This window comes from Sciurus vulgaris (assembly GCF_902686455.1).
Source record: "Sciurus vulgaris genome assembly, chromosome: 8".
NCBI classification, from domain to species: domain Eukaryota; kingdom Metazoa; phylum Chordata; class Mammalia; order Rodentia; family Sciuridae; genus Sciurus; species Sciurus vulgaris.
In genome coordinates, this window is record NC_136468.1 from 50,084,847 (window position 1) to 50,104,967 (window position 20,121).

General features: G+C 34.8%; 2 protein-coding genes across 9 annotated transcripts in view; one reads left to right on the forward strand and one right to left on the reverse strand.

Moving 5' to 3' along the window:
* VPS50 (VPS50 subunit of EARP/GARPII complex) overlaps positions 1 to 15,018 on the reverse strand; it is a 120,194-nt gene extending 105,176 nt beyond the window's left edge. For all 3 annotated transcript variants that reach the window (XR_013765905.1, XM_079152088.1, XM_079152087.1), the window contains exons 1-3: positions 14,874 to 15,018; positions 8,197 to 8,265; positions 1,193 to 1,315 (exon numbers count right to left, since the gene is read on the reverse strand). Coding sequence is in view for 2 of the 3 variants with exons in the window: in XM_079152088.1 (XP_079008214.1) it covers positions 1,193 to 1,315; positions 8,197 to 8,265; positions 14,874 to 14,906 (225 nt within the window). In the remaining variant the exon portion in view is untranslated. The remainder of the gene's footprint in view (positions 1 to 1,192; positions 1,316 to 8,196; positions 8,266 to 14,873) is intronic.
* Positions 15,019 to 15,075: 57 nt separating this feature from the next.
* Positions 15,076 to 20,121, forward strand: part of HEPACAM2 (HEPACAM family member 2) — a gene marked incomplete at both ends in the record, with an annotated part of 50,029 nt that continues 44,983 nt past the window's right edge. For 3 of the 6 annotated variants that reach the window (XM_079152435.1, XM_079152436.1, XM_079152437.1), the window contains one exon: positions 19,827 to 20,100. In XM_079152435.1, coding sequence (XP_079008561.1) covers positions 20,022 to 20,100 — 79 coding nt within the window. Of the gene's footprint in view, positions 15,108 to 19,826; positions 20,101 to 20,121 lie in introns of those variants that run through there. The other 3 variants (XM_079152438.1, XM_079152439.1, XM_079152434.1) reach the window with 3 other exon arrangements.

The following is a 20,121-nucleotide window of genomic DNA, read 5'->3' on the forward strand; positions in this document are numbered from 1 at the left end:
AATAGAAGAGGAGGGTACCCTCCCAAACTCATTCTATGAAACCAATATTACCTTGATACCCAAGCCAGACAGAGATAAATCAAGGAAAGAAAATTTCAGACCAATATCATTAATGAACATTGACGCAAAAATTCTCAATAAAATTTTAGCAAATCGCATACAAAAATATATTAAAAAGATAGTGCACCACGATCAAGTGGGTTTTATCCCAGGGATGCAAGGTTGGTTCAACATCCGGAAATCAATAAATGTAATTCACCATATCAATAGACTTAAAGTCAAGAACCACATGATTATTTCAATAGATGCAGAAAAAGCATTTGATAAGATACAACACCCCTTCATGCTCAAAACACTAGAAAAAATAGGGATAGTGGGAACATTCCTTAACATTGTAAAGGCCATCTATGCTAAGCCCATGGCTAATATCATTCTAAACGGTGAAAAACTGAAAGCATTCCCCCTAAAAACTGGAACAAGACAGGGATGCCCTCTTTCACCACTCCTATTCAATATCGTTCTTGAAAATTCTTAACTCTAAGCCCCTACTGGACCAGACACAGATATGTCCCTACAGCACTGTATGTCTACAACAGAACTCAGGAAGATTTCCCTCTGAATATGAATGGTTACTAAGTTCTACAATGTGACAATGACAGTTTCTGGACTACATTCTGGAGTATATCAGCTTTTAAAGGACGGTATAGAAAACAAGCAAAAATATGCACACAGACTCCAACTCTCAACAACTGATAAATGAAAATTCAAAATAAGTTGGGAACTGATTTGACTTTGTACTTCACTTAGTTTTGACTAAAACAAAATTTTAGTATTCTGATTTTTGAAGTTCCTATAAATTCAAAATGCAATATTGTAAACAACATTACATAGGAGTTTATTATAATAATGCATTCATGATCAAAAGTCTGTTTTTCTGAACATATTTAGCCAATATAAAACAGAAGTACACTAACATATTGGATGCTAACAGGTAAAAATTAATCAATACTCTACAGATATACTTAAAATCATTTTCAAAAATAATTAGACCTTTAAATAATGCTCACAGTTCATTTAGTCACAAAATGACAATCATAGACTTATAATGCCCCTTAAAAACATTCAAATCTCACTAAATCAATCAAAGAACCAAACAGGCTTTTGATATGTTTTGATGAAAGTTTTCTTTTACCTCCAGCTCATATTTGACAATATCAAAAGAGTCCGCAGAAAAATATACTTGTTCAATACTATTAATTAGCTCTTGTTCAGCTTGAGGGTCACTTGGCTGTTCTCGAAGTTCCCTGAATTCCTCCTTTAAAAAGTAAAAAAAAGTCACAATTACTATAATGATAATTGTTAAAATTCCATCTGCATGGGAACAAATGATTATGTCTTAACCATCACACATCTTCCGAGAACCATCCTAACCAAGGACACAAACTAATTAGAAAGCATAAAAACGTGAAAAATTAGGAAATAGCCACTTTAAAATTGCTTATCTACTGGAGAATAAAAACTAGTCAGTTTAAAGATTTTGGATTTTACAATGAACTCCCTGAATGCCAACAAAGTTAAAAGAACTTAAATTTTAAAAAAAGAAAAAAAAGTCATTACCTAAACCTATCACGTATATACTCATTTTATATTTTTGTTTTTATATTTATTTATTTATTTGGTGCTGGGGATTGAACCCAGGGGTGCTTTACCACTGTGTTACATCCTCAGCCCTTTTTTTTTTTTTCCTTCTCTTTGAATTTAATGAGTTTACATCAAAAAATTAGGTAGTCATTTTACATTTAAGGAATAAAAATCTTTAAAAAAATAGAGTCAAAGGATTTTAACTAAGTTTATACGTTTACACTTCTTTTTGTTGCTATAGTTTTTAACAATACATCTCATCACATCTTACTGCAATGTGCAAATGCATTTGCAGCACGCATTACAATCATGAAAACTAAATTTAAGGTAGTACATATACTGTTAACAGTGGCCCTTGGAGGAAACTGATATACCTTCTCTTAAAAACTCTACAGTATATACAAGCATTACATAATAATGCTATTTCACCACCTATTGTCAAGAATCATCACCAAAGTTCTCTAGAAATAGATCCACATAATGAATAAATATTTAAAAGGTTAAGTGTTCCTTATTTTAATTTTAGCAAGATCTTTTACTTTTCATTGCTAAGAAACGCTTCAATAGTTTTAAAGCAAAAGCTGTTAAAAGTCTAGATAGCTAAACTGTACTCCTGAGTTCAAGCTTACAGAGAAGTCTTTTGTAAGTAGTTCTCAATAAAATATCCTCCCTCCCATGCCCCTGCCCCAAATCGTGTATTGTTTCTTACAAAACCTTGGTCAAGAGAAGAAATATATCCAGGCAGATGTATATACCATACAATAGCAAGAACAGGAGAGCCCAACTAATAAGTTGGAGACTACAAATTTTGCATTTAACCACTACTTTCAACTTATCTGAAATAACACTAATTGAAAATACTAACCCAAGCTCAGAACTTTCAATTCTACTCACTTTTATAACTGTAAAAAGTTATGACAGATTAACAGTCTCATCATTATTCAACTCGATAAGTCTCTTTAATTTTGAAATATAATTTAACTTAATTTTTAAACCCACAGAACAGCTTAGAAACTCAATTTTCAGCAGCAGGTTTTTATTCCAACAAAAAGACAAATGTAAAATCTTCATAGATCAGGTTTCAAAATTCTGCGGAATACTGAAGCTCCAACTTCCCTTTATATATTTAGTTTATTAGACCACAGTTCATATTAGATACTTGATTACACACGTATCTGGATGGCAGAATGCGTGTATGCGTGTGTGTGTGTGTGTGTGTGTGTGTGTGTGTTGGAGGGTAAGGTGAAGGGTAGGAAGAAATGCTCTTGTAAAGCATGAATTTATTTTTGTAACTGATGCATCTCTTCATCAGTCAAGATAAAAAGCCATTCTGTTATAACAAATTCTAAACAGAAGCCATAATATTATAAAGTTAACATCACATTAGAGCTCTAATTGAAAGCAAAAAAATTTTAGCCACCAAAATCCATACAGAGCTAAAAGGAAGAGCAAAATATTGTTTTCAATATTCAATCGGTATTATTAAAGTCATAAATCTATTTTAGTGAAAGAGATTTCATCTGCTTCCAAATGAAAAAGAATTCAAAACCTATTTCAAGATAACAGATACCCTAAAACCATGTACCACATAAGTTTATAATGAATTGCCAGATGTCTGATTACATGGGGAAATGGCACATTTTCTTGAAATCCTACTAGAACAACAATAATAATCCATCAAAAGTAGCCGGTTCATCAGTTTGTGTGTGTGTGTTTTAAATAAAACACAGCTTTTAAAGCCTACTCCGCTTTCCTTCAGGCTTTCAGTGCCATCTAGTGGAATACTGATAAGGCTACAATTTGAAGAGTGGTTTCAGCACAATGATCTATGGAAAATTTTTATAAAAGGTTTTGTATGGAATTATCTTAATCCAGGCTTACAACACTTACATGATAAAAAATAATGTACTTTAACCACTTCCTACACATATAAATATACCATGAATAATAGATTATGAATAAATCTGATTTTATTCACAGAAATTAAGTTGACATGAATTAAAATCACAAAATTAGCATAAATTTCATATTTAATACTTTGCCATGTATCTTTACTTATTTCTTGTATACTATAGCTAAAAATACCAACCCAAATCATATTTTTTTATATTTTTAACAAATATCTTACTAAATTTATTATTAAAAAACATTAAAAATAATAGCTTTAGAGATAATATTTTGATAAAAATTCATAAAACAATATTGATATCAAAATTCTTTTGAGGTTAATAATACATAACCATTATGGAAGCACTATGGAAAGTCTGGATGCAGACTTATAAGGGTCTTAATACTGATATTTTTAATCAAGATTCAACAAAATACTCCCAGTTCTAATAAATTCTATAACTAATAAATTTGTGGCTACTATGATTATCATAAATACTGGTCTTAATTCTTCATAATTCTTGTAATTCTTGTAATCAACTAACTTACGTGAAAACCATTTGCACATTTAAATGGATAACAAATCTACGTAGTCAGCAAATCTCTCTAATTTCTAATATCCTTACCTCTGTATGAAAATCCCACTAATTTGAAATGTAACAGAATCAATTTCCAAGAATGGAATGTTAGGTCATTTTCCTTTTTTTCCAAAAAAATTGTCCCTAAAATTGAAATTTTTTTAGAATAGATCCTGTATTTCCCATTTCTCCATTCTTATGATTATTTGTACTTTCTACTTTTCTATACTATTTTTTTCACCAAAATTCTGAAATGTCAGTATATAGATTACCATTTGACTCACATCTCTTAATAGTGAGAAACAATATCATCTTGTCTATAAAATCTAGAATTGTACTAGATGATTTTTAAGATTTCTTTATATTTATATAAATTCTTGAAACAATAAAATAAACAGTACCCTCTAGCTTATCAAACACCCTATGTGCTCTCCTTCAGGTGTACTTCATTACATTCCTCTTTCTATTAAGTTGAAGCACCTGAAATTTGTCAAGATTTGTAATCTAAATCAACAGTCATTTCACTCAATCCATCCTAATATCTCTCCCCTACTTATCCGTTTTACTAGAATCTTTCATGTAACACAACTCAAATTAATCTATTTCTTCCTTGAAAACTTCACTGAAATCCCAATTTCTTGTTCTAACTTAGAAAAGACATTATGACAAAAAGGGAAACAGAAATGTGCCCATTCTGAAGAACAGGGATTTTTTTTTTCCTTTTCTTTCTTTTTTTTTATATTCTACCTTGAGTGAGGTGGTGTTACTAAATGAAGTTCACATTTAAAAGTTTCCCCATGATTCCTTAGGAAACTTGCAATGAAACCACCATTTGACCCAGTTATCCCATTCCTTGGTATATACCCAAAGGACTTAAAATCAACATACTACAGTGATGTGGTCACATCAATGTGTATAACAGCTCAATTCACCATAGCTAAGCAATGGAACCAACCTAGGGGACCTTCAACAGATGAATGAATAAAGAAAATGTGGTATATATACACAATTGAATATTACACAGAATGAAGTTTTGGCATGGTAGCAAATGGCATTTGCCAGTAAATGGATAGAACTGGAGACCATCATGCTAAGTGAAACAAGCCAATCCCAAAAATACAAAGGCCAAATGTTCTCTTTGATATGTGGACACTAACACACAATAGGGGAGGGAGGAGGGAAAAATAGAAGTTCATAGGATTAGACAAAGGGGAATGAAGGGAAGGGAGGGGAAATCAGAACAGGAAAGATAGTAGACTAAACAACTTTCCTATGTTCATATATGAATACACCACTGGTGAAATTCCACATCATGTACAAACACAAAAATGGGATCCTAAGTAATACTCCATGTATGTATATGTCAAAATACTCTCTACTGTCATGTTTAAACAAATACACACACACACACACACACACACACACACACACACACACATATATATGTAAAAGTTTCTCCATACAAGCATTTAAATTGACCACTTAAAATAGTATAAATTGTTAAATCCCCAAAATATCTGCCAAAGATTGGGCAGGCTTGCATTCTACAACTAGTAATATACTACAAACATTTTCTATGCAATATATATTACCAGCTTAAAACCCAAGCTTCAAAATAATTTCTAGACTATAATATCATATTTACAGGAAAAAAAGATCTGCCTTCCTTCTACTTAATGTAAATAAACTCCCTGACAGGAAGGAAGTTTTTTGCTTTTGGAAAAGACTGTTGTCTTTCTACAGCTGTACTAACAGTCCCTACTGTGTGTCTAATATATAGTAGAGGCTCAAAAAAATTGATGAAAATGCATTGGGAGAATATCAGAAGATAATGGACTATGTAGGTGATTTCTGTGATCCTTTTTAAGGTTCCTTTTTCTGTTTACCACATTTTCTGTTCATATCATACAGAACTTTTAAAGGAAAAGCTACTTTAAAATAATCAACCACTTCAAATGGATATTTTCCATTTTGTTGAAATGCTTTTAATAATTTGAAAATTTTTAATAAAGATCATTTTGAACACATCAAATTTCAGATCATCAAGAACTAGGGGTGCATTAATTTCAAAGCAACTGTATAAAATAAATCATTTAAAATATTTATATGACCTTAATATAAAGTCACATCTAACCTGTGAAAAATATACTCAGCATTAAAGTTACACTAAACTACACTGTGTATTTCTGAAAATGATTCTTCTTAACAGTCAATTTCAATACTGATTGCCAATCCCACCATGTCCTATTCGGTCCATTGACCCGGGCTTTGCTGCATTCTGAACTGAGCAATTCTAGTTCTGAAAACCATCCAGAGAAGGCAGCAGCTCTGTTCACCCTCCAGCACTAGTGATGTTGCAAGCAGGCACAGAAAGAACCAACAGCCACCAGGAGTTTTTAAGGCTTTTTAAGAGTAAAGGCTTATATTATTTATTATTTAATTTATAATAAAGTTTATATTTATAGTGTAGTTCATACATTACTATCATTTCACTATTAACTATTTTTAAATCTAAGTAACTTAGCTTCTCAGTATGTGCCAAAAAAGGACCAGTGCCCCAGGCTTCATCTTCATCTGAATCATTTTCTTTTGCTGGCCTTGTAATCCCAGACTGGTTACTCTACCCAGAGCCAGTTATCTCAAAAGTGCTGATGGGACTGGGGTAGAGAGTTCATAAGACTGGAATAAGATCATAAGTCCACTGCCTACTACTGCTGGGAAAAACATCAAAATTGATGGTGTAAGACAACAGAAAGTTCTTATTAATACATTCATGTATTTTAATGAGGCTCACTAACTGTGATCCTCCTGCCTCAGCCTCTTGAATTATTGAGATTACAGGCATGCACACGGTACCCAGCCAATAATCTTTTTAAGTAAAAAAAAAAAAAAAAACTATTTGTCAATTAGAACATATGGTTATCCCTCACTTCCCAATTGTATCACCATCAATAATTTTTAATAGATTATAAAAAATATGGCATTCAAATGTGCCTTTTGTCTGGCCCATTTCATGCTAAAGGACTGGCTGGAATTTCATTGTATTTAGACAATGTGTTTGGGTCGGCCCTTTTGGGTCTGCCCTAACAAAAGCTAAGCAGTAAATGAAAAATTCAATCTAGCAAGGAAAGAGCCTCAAATAAAAGGGAAATCATCCTGTTAAGCAGCTGACACAGGTATAAGGAGAACCCTTAGATTACTCAGCAAGAGAAGCAGCCCTATCAATTAAGATCTTGGACACAGAAAACAAACTACTTTCAATTATGGTCCTCAAATTAAAAATCCTAAGAGCAGACATTCAGAAGTGCTAGCTTTTATCTGTAGTGGAGTTGCTATTTGCAAGGTAACACTCCAGAGAAACAGCAGACACTTAACAATGATGAATAATTCTCCTGGGTGGAAACTAGCTAGCTTTCAAATGACATATATTAAACTTGTAAACTTGAGAAGTTCACTTGAGTACCAAGGGATTAAAATCTGAAATTCAGGCAATTCAATATAAGTTACGCCTTAGCTGCTTATTCAAAAATCTCTGCCCAAAACAAAACACAATTAGCTATAATTTTTGGCTCAGAATGTTACAGTATAAAAAGTCAGCAGTAAATTATTTTACCTTATTTCTTCAAATTAAAGCAGATTAATCAATAAGTTAAATATACACATATTTACTTATAGATTATAATGACATAAATTAAGTCCAAAACAATCTATCTAAAACAAATTATGATTTATATATAAAATAAATATTATTTATAAATATAAAACTATTAGCTGTACATAAAAGGTGTGTGAGTGTGTGTATACACACATACTTCCAGGCTAGGAGCTGCATATAATAGAACTTAACTTTATAAGTTTATTAATTTATCAAGTCTGCAGCTCCTATATTATAATGAACCATACTGCATCCCAGTAAGTAATGAGAGCACAGATAAGCCCTACACCTAAAGTTCTCTAAAAATTTACCTAGTTTATTGTAACAACCATTAACCTATGGGAAAGAAAAGCTTCTGTGAACCAATTATTATCCAGAAGCAATATTATTTTCTTAAGAAAGTGAAAAGTCACGTTCACATGGGTAGATCAGTACCTTTCCAGGGACCCGGAGACTCTCAATGGCACCAAAATCACTGAGGCTCTCTGGAGGGCTTTTCAGACCCTTAAAAAAATAAGAAGACAAAGAGAATTTCAATTGTGTTGAAGACCTGTGAAAGGACAGAATATGCCTAGTGAAACAAAAATGACCATTTTAAAAATGGAAATTTTCCTGCTTCAAAATATAGAGACCATACATTCTAAAAATAATCATCACTTAACACTTGTAATATTATTATGAAATCAGGCAAGGATGTACTTTTAGCATCTTAAAAAAGTATTATGCAGCACCTTCTCAAAGAATGGAAGTCTAACTTAACCATGGTTTTAAAACAACCAAAAGAAAGGAAATCCATTACAAAAACTGTTCTATAAAAGTACTTATCTATTAATCATTAGCAAATTCACCTGGAAAAAAAAAGGTTCAAGCAATATTATTATTATTCACAGATACAATATACTAACCAACCGAGCTATTCAAACATTTTAATAATGTTAATTATTTAATTTGCACATAAGTAACCTCTTCATCCTACTTGATTGTTTCCCACTAATGTATCTAATTCATGCTGCTATAATTATGATTTAAATTCCAGTTCACATTGCTTTCTACCTCTCTTTCTTCCTCTATGCATATAAACTGAAGGATTCTGAAAGTCTTATGTGTACTAAGGGAAATTATCAAGACAGAAAGAACTCAGCAATTTAAACTTTCTGTAAAACACTTTTTTAAAAATAAGCTACTCAAAACAGTACTATTAGTCATAGGTAAAATTAGCTAGTACATCAATTTGAGGAGAAATTTTTGATAAGATCAAATTATCTTTTAGGTGCCCTGTCTTGGCCTTTTGGTTCTCAGTAACCAAAACATATGGTATATGTTGATTATTTGAGACTTAGAATAAGACTTCTGTTGAAGTTATAGGGGTGTGTTTTATCTTCTGTATTATAAACCACCACCAAATACATGATTGACTTTTTATGACTAAGTGCTGTCTCACCCTCAATTCTTCCATTACTCCCAGAATGTCTAACTCACCCACCCCCACCCAACTACACACACTCCCACACAAACACACAGAGAAATAAGAAAACAGTACATCACCTTCAGAATTATCTCCTCTGTGAAGTCTTCCCAAACCTCTATGCTTCAAAGAACACAGTATTTCTCAGTATAGCCCAAGGATCACCTCCACCAACATCACCCAGGCAACTTTTTAAAGACTCTTGAGCCCTACCACAGATCTAGTGAATAAGCACTTCTGGATTAGGACCAGGAATATGCATTTGAACTAGAACCCCAAGTGACTCACATGATCAGAATCATGGCTAAACATTTTCCAGGACAAAACCTCAGCCAAAGTAGTTAAGTTTTAAATTCTAAATGTATCTCTTTCTCCCAGACCTTAAGTAACAAAGGAAAGAAGAGACCAAGTGTTAATTGCATTTATAGCCTGGTAGCTAGCACAATTCTAGGAACAGAATAAATGCCAATGAGTTCATTAGAGGGTAGAAGTCATTGATCAGGCTCCAATCTTCGACCAACACACAAGACTGCAGAATTAAGTTTTCAGGAATGCTTGCAAGAAAAAGAAAGGCCTACTGCAGGTCTAACATGAAAATGTGCAAGGGAGGTAAAATTGTTACTAATATGTTCCTAAGTCTCTGTTGTTCTTTGTGTGGATTTCTTACCAACAGTATCTTGAGGGCACAGGATCAAGGTGGCAAGGAATGCATGGTTAGGTAGGTAACTAAACTTTTATGTGCAGTATACATAAGACTATATACACAACTATGAATATGCATCAACACCCACATAGGAAATTAAAATTTCATAAGTTTATTCAAAACCATGACCACCCCTAAAAAATCCTAAAATGTATCTGCTGTGTCTGTAAACAAACATTTTTAAAAGCAGAGGTCTGTTTAACTACTCTAATAGAAATCCTTGGAGGAATACATCATGTCCAATTCTCTCTTTCCCTAGCGCTTCTCAGTAAAGAAACTGATGCCTAAAATGTAAATGTGCTATTTCCCAGGATCTAGAAATAGATTAGACACCACACACCACCATTCAATACTAATACATGGTAACCTTCTGCCAAATGTACAAAATAAGAGTAACAAAAATGAGAAGCTGTGTGTAACCCCAATGATTTGTTTCCTTTTCTTTTCAACAGAACTGAACAGTGTTTACACTCAGACTCCAATTTCTCTGGCCCTGATTTCTCTTGAACCCACCCACCCAAATAAGGCATTCCTCCCCACCACTGCATGAAAATGCTATTATGTCACCAATGACCGCCATGCTGCTCCACGGAGTGGAGTGACTCCAGGAAGGGGCTCCCAAGTGGGTTTGTACCCTCACTCTCTCACTGTGGTCTTAACAACTCTCCTATCCTTACCTATACATTATCTCCTAATTATAGTGACAACTCATAGGTTGTTAAAAATATATACAACATATGTGAGAAGCTAAAAATGCTATGTGGTACCTCATAAGCATTCTTTAAGTATTAACTATATTAACACTACTGAGCACAGAGAAATGTTTTCCTTGATTAAAACAGAAATGAAGACCAACTGCATGTCTCAAAGCACATCTGACACTCAACTGCACTTTTGGATTTTAGATCTTTAACCCTTTGACTATCAGTTTTATAAGTTCCTACTAACAAATATAGAGCCATTTCTGTGTTTTACTTATGCTCTTGAAAGTACAATCACAGACTGGGGTTGTGGTTCAGTGGTACAGCACTTGCCTCGCATGTGTGAGGCACTGGGTCCGATTTTCAGCACCACATATAAATAAATAAATAAAGGTCCACTGACAAGAAAAGAATAAAGCACAGTCATGGTTAGATCTAGTAGTCTGCCTTAATAAACTGATTTTCTTTACTACTTTTAATAATCTGACAATTTTGTATATTTAAATACAAAACCCAATATTAACACCTATCTCTATTTTATTTCTTTGCCCAAATCAGATTAACACTTCAGACTACTTCAGTTATATCTATGCGAATCATTTTCTATTTATGAGACCAGTAATTTACATTCTACAATATCAAAAACGCACCCAAATCAGGCTTTCTTCCCTACCACTTCATGAAAGGTGCTACTGTCATGTCACCAATGACCTTCATGCAGCTCAGTCCAAAAAGCTCATTCTCACCCTCACCTTAGTTGGTCAGTCTACAGCATTTAACACAGCTGTTCACTCCCTCTTTTAAATTCTTTACATGGCTTCCTTCCTGATTGTTGTCTTTACTCAACATTCATTCTACAAATATTTACTGGGCATCTGCTATATGCTAGAGACCATTGGGATTCTGAAGACTTCTAACCTCACTGGCTGCTCTCTCTCACTCTACTGTGCAGAATCCAACCTTCTCCTTTTGACACTGAATTCTCAAAGCTCCAACCTTGGACTCTTCATATATCCACATTCACTCCACTGCTGATCTTAACCAGGTATTTTGCCATCAAGAGCTTGTAAGTCCTGAGGTTTTATCTATACCTCGGATTTCTCCCCATAAATTCAGACTCACACACACAAAAAATTCAGACTCACTTGTCTAACTGCCTCTGGCTTTCAAATTACCACGTTTAAAAGTCATCTCCACTCAACATGTTCTTCTCTCAGTTTTATTCATCTCAGTAAAGTGGCAATTCCATTCTCCCAATTACTAGAGCTAAACCATCTGGAATTATCCTAGATGTTTCTCTTTCCCTCAAGCCCAAATTCAATCCATTAGGAAATCCTGTTAACTAGACATTTACCAGATAACCACAATCTGACCTCTTAACACTTCTATCACTAGGATCCTGGATAAATGCACACACTTCTTTTTACCAGGATTACTGCAATAGCCTCCTTACTCCTCCTGTTTCTGCTCTTCCCTGTCCCCACCTTTTTCAATCTATTCTTAAAACAAACTTCCCAATGGTCTTTCTGAAGTGTTAACATCATATTCTATCACTCTTCTGCTTGCTGTTTCACTCAAAATAAAAGTAATGGCCTTCCTATACCCTACAAGGCTCTATGTGTGAGTCTGCTTCCTACCCTTAGCTCACTAACCTCAGACTGACCTACTATTTTCTCCTCACTCACTCCACTCCACTTCACTCCACTTTCACAGGTCCCTTGCAGTTCCTCAAACACGTTACTGCCTCAGAACCTCTGCAATTGCTTTTCATTCCCTTGATATCCACATGATACACTTCCTTACCTCCTTTGGGTCATTTTCATTACCCTTTCTGTGATGCAATTTATGGGACACTCTAAAATTATAAATATTCCCAAATGCCAATAACTCCCATGATTCCCTATCCTCTTTTCCTCTAAAACATTTATCATCATGTCTGCTTTAGCACTTGTCTATTTTGCTCACTGCTTCATCCCCCAAATGTAGAATAGTGCCAGGCACATAGTGCTCAATTCAATTTGCTGAATGAACCAAAAGAACAGAGGCCAGCATAATGGACAGTGATGAACAATAGATCGAATCTAAATAAAGAGATCTAACAAAGCCCTCCCTCCTTCCCACTGTTTACAAACAAAGATCTTGGGACAGCTGAAATGCCAAAACACTACAAATTTCATAGACCTTAATTTCAAGACTCTGCATATTAACTCAACATATACTGTTAACATAATAATCAACTTTATGGAAGTCAAGCCATAAACACATATAATTTGAATGACTTTAAAAAGCAGTGTAAAACTCCAATTTTACCTCACTTTTTTACACAGTATAGTTCCAGCTTTTCATGTAAGTTCTTCAGATTTTTTCCATTCCAATTAAACACAAATAAAAGCTGCTAAAATTCAATAAGCAACTACCTGAGGCTGAGGAATTACCATTTTTAGTACAATTCCATTATATTTTAAGAGACATATCACTGGTATCTAGAATTTTTATTTTTCCTTTCCTACTAATCTTCACAAAGTAAGATGCAAAACCAATAAACCACCTAAAACTGTTTTATAACTATGGCAACGTTGCTACACTGAACTGTATGGGAGGCAACAAACATGAGAGTGCCAAACTTAACTGATGAACAGAAGTCTAAATTCAGCAATCCAAAGGCAGTTTATTAGAGGTAGGACATACAAAAGTGTGGTGTTTTAAAACTCAAACAAGTAGATACCAAAACATTTGCTGAACTTCTCTACTGCCTGAATGTGTCTAGAAACTGCACGATTACCACCTTTATTTAGTCCTTTCACTTAATTTGTATAATATGAACATCACCACCACGCTAACCCCATGAAGAACACATTATTGTTCCTATTTTAAAGGTGTAAAAACAGGTACTTAGAAACGTTCAATAACTTGCCCAAGATCACACAGGTATCACAGGATGAAGCAGGATCTAAACTCATTATAAAAAGTAAAAAAGTAGTAGAAAGCATAGCACCTGTACTCAACAAATGTGAGGAATGCTAAAATGCTACTACCCCCTTTGCAAATCTTTCCATTGTTCAGAGAATCTTCATTTTATTTTCATGACTTCAACTATGTAATTTCACAAAAGCAAAATAATAATGCAAGGATCATTTGCACTGTCCATCAGAAATAATTTGTAACCTGTTTGGATATCTCCAAAATTTAAATTCTCAAGTAAATAAGAATTTGCAATTTATGCTCTCTTTTAATCAAGGAAAAAAAAAAATCACAAGGGCTGGGGATGTAGCTCAGTGGTGGTGCATTTGCTTAGAATATATGAGGCCCTGAGTTCAATCCCCAACACTACAAGAAAGAAAGAAATCGCAAATGAATCTTTCACTAAAGGATTATCCTCCACATTTTCCCAACTTCTCATATTGATTTAAAACTAATCTAAATTGTTTATTTCATATTAAAATACTGAAGAACTGCCAATTCTTTGAAATACTGGAGTTGAAATAAGTCATGGTCAGTAAGAACATAATAGGAAACGTATGCCAATTCTTGCTTGAAGGAAGTTGAAACATTATTAGGAAGCCCTAACATAAACAAGATAGGTTACAAAATAGCCAACTCTTATTCATGAATTATCATTTTGGCCCAACAAAAGCATAATTTTGCCATGACAAAGATTTTTTTTTTTAGAAAAATAGGAGTCCCAAATTTTATCTTATTGATGATCCTCATAATAGAGCCGTGAGATAGGATGAACAAAAAATTATTCTTATTTTCATATCCAAAAAACTTCAACTACGAGGTTTGGGAAATTGGCCCAAATCACAATTCTACCAATTCGGTCTTCAAATTATTTGCTTGTTGGTTTTGTTTCACTCTTCACGTTATCTCCATTACACAGACCCTATCTCTCTTCCCAAACCTTCTGCTCGCAGCCAGTCAGCCAGGATGCCAGGGTCCCTGAAAGGCACCTGGAGCTGCTCTGGAAAGATGGCAAAAAGGCGAGGAGAGACAAAGCCAGCCTGATTCCCTCACTGACCCTGTCTAAACAAATGTTTCTATGAGGGCGTTATCCCCTTGAGCAGGAACCCGATGTAGACGGCTCAGGTGAGTTTGAAAGGGTGCGTCCCAGCTTCCAAGTCCTCCTGACACCCGCCACAACCCCCAATTCAGGTCTCCGCCCGCCGCCGCCCAGGGACGGTACATCTAGGCTCCTCTCTGAGCCGAGGTAAAGGAGGCCTTTGTTTAAGCCACCAGGACTTACCTGTCGGGTCATGAGAGATTTGATTTTTTGCATGGCGAAATCGTGGGGAGATTATCATGCCGCAAAGAGCTAACAAATCACACCGAACCACCAGACAGCTGGCGCCGACACAGGGAAGCCATATTGGACGGTCACGTGGAGCGCGGACCCGGGTCGGTCTTCCTTTCCCTAGGCATGCTGGGAACTGTAGTCTTCCGCCCGCCGCGCAGACGAGGTGAAAGGAGCACCGCTCAGGTACTACATTTTCCAGCAAGCCAAGCAGCAGGTGCTTCCGTTAAGCCAGCAAATCTTAAACGTCCTGAATCTTTTCAGTGGTACTTGCTCTTGATCGCTTTGGCAAAGCAGAAACCGAGGTTCTAGGTGACCAGACTGAGCTAAGGAATAAACACTGAGACTATGTATAAACCAGACCCGCTGGGCGTGTGATGGAGTACACTTCAGCTGATGTGTACTCAGGAGAACGTGAGACTGACGGGAAAGGGAAGGAACTAGGGGAAGGACACTCTCCGAGAGGTGACCTGAAAACTTGGGACTTCCCAGGTGTCACTGGGTTTGACCTGAGGAAAGGTGTGCTCGGGTTCCCCAAAGCGTCTGGTCGCTAGTGGGGACACTAATAATATTGAGGTTATTTTTAATTTTGAAATTCAATTTGATCTCTCAGAAACTTTAATTTTAAAAAATGAGGATTTTGTAATTACAAATAAATTATGTAAGTGGGCGCAATTTTGTAAATTATAAATTACAAAGCACCATACCATTTTGAGGGTTAGTAGTCATAATTCTGCCCTGTTCTCTGCTCCAGCAAAACCATCTCTTGCGTACTTCTAGCAATATCACTGTGCTTAGCAATTTCTTTTGAAATTATGTTTACCTATATGCATTTCTGGCTTCATTATTTCTAAACCCTTAAAAATTCCCATCACTTTAGGGCAATTCCAGTTTAGTTCATTCTTTAATCTTAATTGTTAGGCTATTCTTAGTTTATTAAAATCTTAAATATTTAGAAGTTTCTGTATCAAAAGAAACAAACTATCAGTCATATTAGCATATAATATAAAACCGAATTCAATAAACATTTGTTGATCATTGGGCACAAAGCAACACTGTATTAAGCACTTTAGGTGAAAAAGGAATGGTTGTGGTCCTCAAGGAGTTCACAATTCATTTGAAAATCATCTTAGTGGTGATCAATTCCACTACTCTTGAATCTGAGTATTCAGGTTCACTTGAGGAGGATGCTGTTGTTAGTGTTATTATTTTCTTAGGGGTTGTTGGTTTGTTTAGAGCTTCAGTGATTCTTGGAGGCTGCCCAACTGTACCATTTCAAATTCATTTTTTAGAGATGAGAGAATGTATCCATATAAGATATAGAGGCCACACATTTCATTAGAACTTAATCCAGGTTTAGAACCCAAATTCAGTCCCAGAATTTTCTCTCATACACAAAAAATACACAAAATTAAGGGTGATCAAAAAAATTATTTCTATTGGCCAAATTTGGGATAATTAGTATTTTGCATATCTATTTGACACTGAAAAGCAAGGAAAGCATTATAACTTTGTTTTACTCTAAAGCTCCACATTTTAGTTTACTTCTCATAAAGTGAAGAAGGTAGATAACTCAGCCTTCTAAAAGTGCAAAGGCTGTAAGTATAATATTGACAACATGTAAAGTTAATCCCTGCTGTTGTATAAAAAAAAAACTGTATCAACATACTCTAAAACTTTATAAAATTATCTATAAATTATTATTATTTTAGGTTGATAAAATTTTAAATGCTCTAAAGAACACTTTTTATAAAATGGGATGTTATTTCATTCCCATTTTTCAAATATATGTATATACATATACACACATATATCTTATATATCCATATAAGATATAGAGGCCACACACACATGCATATATATGATTTCTTTACGGCTTTCAGTTTTTCCTGAGGACTGTTGGTGGTAGACCACGGCAAACTAGTGAAAAGTTATAATGGCTTACAAACAAGTCTTGAGGAAAGCTTGCTGGACTAGTTCCTTGGTAAAAGAGTGCTAGCCCAGTTTTTGCAATATTGGAAAATCAGAGCATTTATAAAGTAAGGGCATATTTCTGATGGCCCAAACAGGAGGGACCTCTCAATGGTCAAAAAAGAGCTGTAAACCTCATGTGGTTGGGAAAATAAATTTCTTATCCTCTGATAAATACCAGAACAGTGGAGAAGATTGGCCTATCCGGAATGATGTGACCATACTTCCTGATCAGGCAATAACAGAGAACAGAACCCTTCCTGAAGGTAAAGCTGTGGCCTGAGAAGAGCCAGGAAGGAAGACATTGCTGCATAGTCAGTCAGCAGCCACAGAGGGTAGATCTAGGCTTCTGGGACCCAGTGTTGTAGACTTTACTGTATGAGAGTGAACACAGCACAGATACAGGCATATGTTCTGGCCCACTCTGTCAACCCGCTCTTCCTGTAAACTGTAACCCTTCCTAGGATCTAATTACAACAATAAGAAAATGTTTTCTTTCCCAAGTTCTTCTTAAGACCTACTATTCTATGTTGACTTTGGCACTTCACCACCTCTCCTTATCAATTTTTTTTTTTTTTTACCATTGCAAAATACTCAAAGAACATGAATTAAAAATATGGATGTTTGAAATTCATGTAGCAGTCATTTGGCATATGAAGAAATGTCAACCTTATAATTTAAATAAACTAGACTATAAACTACGTGATGTGACTTGAGAGAGAATTAAAAAAAAAAAAAAAAAAAAAAAAAACCTGTCCTAACACACACACACACACACACACACACACACACACACACACACACACCTGCACAGGACCATGTTCATATGCAATTGTAAACATATACTCTATCCCAGTGGCTCCTTGCATTGCCTACAGTTTAATCACCATGAATACAGCTTGTTTTAAGTTAATTCACTTTCTCATTTTAAATGTAAATATAACTAAGATTAGTGAACAGGCTATAGGCCCTTTTTTCCTGAGCAAAATGGTAGAGCAGAGTTTCCCAGGGGGTTACAAGTGTGACATGAAATGCTGATGGTGAGAAATTTCTTATAAAAGTACTTGAAACCATTTTTTTAAATCATGTAAAAATTGGCAATAGTCAAAACTAAATTTCGACCTTGCTTTGTGTGACTTCCCGTATAAACATCTGAGTTTATACCTACAAACCTACCACTAGAGGGTGCTTTGTCATGCTTATGCCACTTAGTGCTTCCCTCACCTGTGCCACACAAGTATTGTCAGTTTTCTTATGTGTGTTGTGACATGAAAAGATCACAATTATGGTTCATCTGGTATTTAATTAATTTATATAACATCTACTATCTTGTGTCATAAAAAGTATATTTTAAATATAACAAAATAAATAGAAAAATACAGGGAAAAAAATGATTCTTTTAAATTGGTTCATTTCACTTTAGGAAAACCACACTGTTTTGTCTTTATTCTTCTCATTTGCCAGCACCCAACAAACTTCATAGTGAGCCATCATTTGACTGGAAAACAGTAGAAAGAGCTTATTTATGATGGCAATTAGCATTTTATGGACAACATTGATCTAAATGGTGTTAAGGGAGCTTATGTGATATCTCCCATATTACTTTCCAAGCTGTATTTTGTGCAATCTAATATTATTAAAATTTAAGTGCATTTATTAAACATCAACTGGGAATCAGAAGGCATGGGGCAAAGAGCATTTGGAGTTGTTCCTGGGGAAACATCCTAACAAAAATACTAGTTAAGCACTGTGCCTAGATGCTAAGGATCCATAAATGGATAAGAATGTTCTCTGTATTCAAGGGGCCCAAAGGGAAAATAAACATCTAACCAAATCAATTGAGGTTAATGAGATAGGTGCTATAATATACTGTGTACATGATGTAAAGATAATGCAGAGGACGTTGTAGTATAGTTATTACTGGGCATTGTGGGAGCTCTTTCCATTTTTCTGAAGCATGGAGAGATTGTAAAGTGACAGATCTCTGAAGGGAGCTCTTTCTTTGCCTATAGAAGCCCTTCTAGACAACTTGGGAACCTTCCTGCAAAGAGTATTTCCAAATTGAATTCCAAAATAATTGTCATTACTCTTTGACTTTTAATTACACTTGAGCGATATTCTTCCTTTCTCTCTTGTTCAACTTCTTCAGTGGATATTTACTGTTAAAACTGATTTATACAAGGAATGTTATCTGGTTTGATACCGATTTGATTTGATTATAAATTTTCCATTTTGTAGTCAAGTATTGGACCAGAGCCTTCATGCAAACAACAGTTAACCTATAACTAAGTAAATTAAGCAGAAGTGCTCAGACTACCTGCTTCCATGACAATGAAGAGGCTAGGCTAGTCCTGTAGGCAGGACTCTACAGTAGAGGCAAGATCTTTTCTAGATCACTGGTTCACTTCCTTTTAAGTTCCAGCTGTGAAAATGTATCTTTAGATAATATCTGTTGGCATAGGATTTTCATTGTAATTATGCACAATCCATGCTTCAGCCCCACTTGGAAACACACCTGTGATTCGCTTTTAAAAATTAGATGAACCCAAAGATTCAATAAAACCATAGCAGTCGTTTGTAATAGGAAAGATTTCATAGCAAATATGTTTTTAAAGATACTATTATGCTCGTGTTTTAATTTTTTGGTATAATGTTTACGTATTAATTCTTGGCTTCATAAAGATTTATAAACTGCTTAGAAGGTACATGAACTAATTTTCATAGTAAAAACTTCTTAAATTTCAAAATAATGGCATAATTTTGCATACTAGGAAACCAGGTTTTGTTTTTGTTTTTTTATGAAGGAATAATGTGTTTTAATAAAGTCACTCAAGAGAGTGTTTTCCTTCTTGTGATTTTTAATAACTAAGAATAATTTATAAATTATACTGACAGTTACTGATAATCACTAAGAAACTATTCTGAAAGTCATAAGCCAGTATTCTTGCAAAGCACATAACAGGTGTTCCCACTCCCTGTGTCCTTTGTATACACATTCATTCTTTATTCAAATCACAGAAGCAAGAGACAGGATAGGGTCTGTTACCTCACTGCTAATTTCCCTAGCAAATAAACCAGCAGCTGCTGGTCCATGAACCAACTTACCACTGAAAACAGGGCACTGTATACATGGGACAGGATGCTTTCATGGAGCCTCTCAGCAGCACAAGTGGGATCTTTCAGTGGAAAATATACCTTCTTCTCTTAGGTAAGGCCTTGCATGAATTGT